The following is a 4,093-nucleotide window of genomic DNA, read 5'->3' as shown; positions in this document are numbered from 1 at the left end:
GGAGTGGCGGCCATCGACACCGGGCGGAGGGGCGGACAGGCGGGACGGGCACCCATCGGATGGGCCCATGTGCGAGCTCTCTGGGGCATCGGCCATGTGCCCGCCCTAGAGTGAGTGAGTTTCACTTACAGCGGAGCGCGCCGACTTTGAGAACTTTTTTATTTAGAGAAACGTGTGAAACCCGTGGGTAGCCTCACGCGCAGCTATAACGTGTCCCACGACTATATCTCCTTTGGGTGTGATTTCCTTGGTCCTCTGAGTAGGTCTTGTGGGGCCTGGCTGTGTGGTGCGGAGGGGAACACTGCGCTCTGCTCCACCTCTGGCATTGCCTCACAGCTTAAAATAGCAATGTAACTTGGGCAGGTCTCAGCCTGTGAAATGGCAGCGATGAACTCGAGGCCTTGCCAAGTACCTGGCACGCGGGAGCGGAAGCATTTATTTTGCCTTAAAAGTGGAAGAAACAGTCGTCTTAGATTAGTATACATGCAATGTCAATAGAGTACTCGGATTGGTAAACGGTACTTTTGTACCCCGGTTATCAGTTATTTGCTTTCAGTTTGCAGTATTTTGAAGACGTTTACGAAAGTGCCGTCTGATGGGGTGCCCGTTTTATTTGTTTTAGGAGGATAAGATCAATGCCCTCATTAAAGCAGCCGGTGTAAATGTTGAGCCTTTCTGGCCAGGTTTGTTTGCAAAGGTAAGGTGATGGTGAAAAGGTGATTTGTTTGGAGAAGCAAATTTTGGAAGACCTACTGATTTATTAAATCAGGTGCTCGTGCTAACCTCCAAAAGTGCTGGAAGGCCCCGTGTTTCACTGGACTTGTCCAAATAGAAGGGGTATTTCCTCATATTTCCATCTCTAGGAGCTAATTATGGTTTTGTTCTGTGGTGTCTTTTTCTCATGGTCTCATAGCCTGCTTTCTCTTTCCTTCTGTTCTAAAATCATGAGGAAAATATATTACCAGGTCATTCTTTCATTATATAAAAGGGTCATCCAAGATATACTATCTATGCTGTTCCAAGTAAATCTTGCCAGCATGGTGGTGACATTTTATTGATCGCTTATTCTGTATCAGAATATAAAAGACCAAGGAATTTAGCAGTGGCCACCTTCCACAGTGTAGGTTACTTAATCTCTGGCAAGTGAAACTAATAGCCTCTATTCACCTCCTGTTCTTCAGTCTTAAGATTGGAAACACTGTACCCTGTTCTCTGTTAGTGATCTCTAAAACACTGATCTGTTAGTGAATTCCCTTGGGAAAATTACATAGAATTACATAGCAGTCTAAAAAAATAGAATTCACTGTTAAGAGGAGACATGAACTGTACTTGTAAGTTAAGCCAGCATTTCGGTGCTATAACAGAAGGCCAGAACTAAGCATTTACCTGAATATGCACATGTGTTGCAGGCTTTGGCCAATGTCAACATCGGGAGCCTCATCTGCAATGTGGGGGCTGGTGGACCCGCCCCAGCGGCCGGTGCTGCACCAGCAGGAGGTCCTGCCCCATCCACTGCTGCTGCCCCAGGTAGGAAACTTGGTATTGGAGGGAGGAGGGTGGAGATTAGAGGTACTAGGGGCAAAATTGCTCTTCATTTGCTAAGAGTAGATGTGTAGAAATCTTAAGAGGCATCATCTGATGAGGGAAAGCTAGGATATTTTTGACTGTGTGAGTTGTAGGGCCTGGAGCTCTTTGGAGTTTTAGTGAGGTAACTGACTTGTTTTTTGCTTTGTTTTTAGCTGAGGAGAAGAAAGTAGAAGCAAAGAAAGAAGAATCTGAAGAGTCTGATGATGACATGGGCTTTGGTCTTTTTGACTAAATCTCTTTAGTAACACATTGAATAAAAAGCTGAGCTGTTTGCTGCTGTCGGTCTTAACTGATAGTTCTGGGGGGTGTGTTGTGTGAAAATGAACTTTGGCTTTCAGTGTTTTCTGCCATGACACGAGCTGGGAGCAACATTGAGAACTGCATGGGGAGGCTGGAGGAGAAAGGCTCAGAGCAGACACCTTGTCCAGATTACTCACATGACTTCATGATTACAGGATTTGTTCTCTAGACTGAATAAGAGTCACTGTTGGGCATGGGGGTGTGTGATCCAGATCTCAGATACTTGAAAGATGAAGTAGCTCTGGGGAGAGGTGACTGAACAATGGTATGAAGGGTAAATTGGTTCACTTTTCAAAATGCCAGGGCCATCCTAGAACTTGGATTCACATAAAAGGTATATTCAGAGCATCTGTTAGGTGCTAGGCACTTGGGACATCTGTGCATTTGATAGGGAAGTGAGGTTGAGGTTGTAGGACTTTCTGGCCCATGGCCCTGAACATCTTCACTGCAGTGTGAGGTGAGGTGAAGTCGCTCAGTTGTGTCCGACTCTTTGCAACCCCGTGGACTATAGCCCACCAGGCTCCTCCGTCCATGAGATTCTCCAGGCAAGAATACTGGAGTGGGTTGCCATTTCCTTCTCCAGGGGATCTTCCTGACCCAGGGATCGAACCCAGGTCTCCTGCATTGGAGGCAGACCTCTGAGCCACCAGGGAAGCAGGACCACTTTGTATACATTACTGTGTCCAAGTCTCAATGGTCCATTGAAGACTAGGACTGAATTTTGATTGAACAACAACATTCAAACAAAATAAGTGGCCCCAGACTGTCAATGGAAACCACAGATGAGGACTGTAAGGTGTAAATAATTTAGGACCTTGAGGCAGGTAGGGTACAATGAGAAAAATGATGAAAATGTCATTCAAATTTTGGAGATGTACAAAATGCATAACGGCTAACCTAAAAGAAGGCCAGCATTGTGCTAATAAGTAATTAGCACAGTAAGTTCATGGATTAAAACCACGAAATGACTCCAAGTAAAAGTCTGCTCAGTTGTGTCCAACTCTGGGATTCTCCAGGCCAAAATACTGGAGTGGGTAGCCTTTCCCTTCTTCAGGGGATCTTCCCTACCCAGGAATTAAACTGGGAATCAAATCATTGCAGGCCGATTCTTTACCAGCTGAGCTATCGGAAGCAGTGACTCCGAAGCCTGCTTTAACTGCATCGTTCCCCATGCTCCTGCCCCTGCTGCCCCTGCCTCAGCTTTCTCATGTGGTGAAGGAAGTAGTACATTTAAAATGTATTACTTGTGGTTTGTGCTGCCTTTGCCCAGGCTTTAATTGCTGCAAGCAGGGATGGGGATTCGGTTGTGTGCTGGCTTCTGCTTGCAGTGGCTGCTTTTGTGGAGCACAGGCTTTTAAGTGCGCGTGCCTTATGGGAGATGTGTGGGATCTTCCCAGGCCAGGGATCACACCTGTGTCCCCTGCACTGGCAGGTGGATTCTTAACCACTGGACCACCTGGGAAGACCCAAAAGAAATCTTAATATAGTAAAAATCTATTAATAGTAAAGCTAAAAAAGGTTTTTCCAAAGAATGTCCTGATAATCAAATTAGGAGGCCATAGCAGTCATTCATTTGAGTAAGAACTGCCCAGTTCCACCCACCTTCCAGTTCCCTGAGCCTTGACTTCCTTGCAAAGTGAGAATCACCTACTTCATATTGGAAAGTGAACCAAGTACCACTTGCTGGCACATGCATGTTACTTCCCTTCTGCATAAGGTATAAAGAACACAGCTGGCTTCCCAGGTTTCCTGAATCTAGGCAAGCCTTGTGCTCCCCAAGTCCCTTTCCTGCTGATCCTGCTGGATCCTGCAGCAGCTTTGGTGTCTCAGCTAGTGTCACACGTCGTACTTGTTCACCAAGCATACTTGTTTGTTTAAACAGTTGCATTGTTAAAATTCTATTCACTTCTGTGGCCACTGAAAGTGTAGGTCCATAGACAGCTCGCTCACCCCTCTAATGCTGCATTAGCAGGAAGCCAATAGAAAAAGCAAGAGAGTTCCAGAAAAACGTCTACTGCTTTACTGACTATGCCAAAGCCTTTGACTGTGTGGATCACAACAAACTGGAAAATCCTTAGAGATCGGAATACCAGACCACCTTACCTGCCTCTTGAGAAACCTGTAAGTAGGTCAAGAAGCGACAGAACCGCACATGGAACAATGTATTGGTTCCAAATTGGGAAAGGAGTATGTTTAGGCTGTATAT

General features: G+C 45.8%; 1 protein-coding gene across 1 annotated transcript in view; it reads left to right on the top strand.

The window, feature by feature from the left end:
- Positions 1–1,864, top strand: part of RPLP1 (ribosomal protein, large, P1) — a 2,269-nt gene extending 405 nt beyond the window's left edge. Inside the window, exons 2-4 of the mRNA XM_010834494.1 lie at positions 623–697; positions 1,410–1,527; positions 1,740–1,864. Coding sequence (XP_010832796.1) covers positions 623–697; positions 1,410–1,527; positions 1,740–1,819 — 273 coding nt within the window. The 3' untranslated portion in view covers positions 1,820–1,864. The remainder of the gene's footprint in view (positions 1–622; positions 698–1,409; positions 1,528–1,739) is intronic.
- The last annotated feature ends 2,229 nt before the right edge of the window (positions 1,865–4,093 follow it).

Source organism: Bison bison, unplaced genomic scaffold, assembly GCF_000754665.1.
Source record: "Bison bison bison isolate TAMUID 2011002044 unplaced genomic scaffold, Bison_UMD1.0 scf7180017864034, whole genome shotgun sequence".
Taxonomy (NCBI): domain Eukaryota; kingdom Metazoa; phylum Chordata; class Mammalia; order Artiodactyla; family Bovidae; genus Bison; species Bison bison.
The sequence above is the reverse complement of the archived record's forward strand: the minus strand, read 5'-3'. Positions and strand labels throughout refer to the sequence as shown.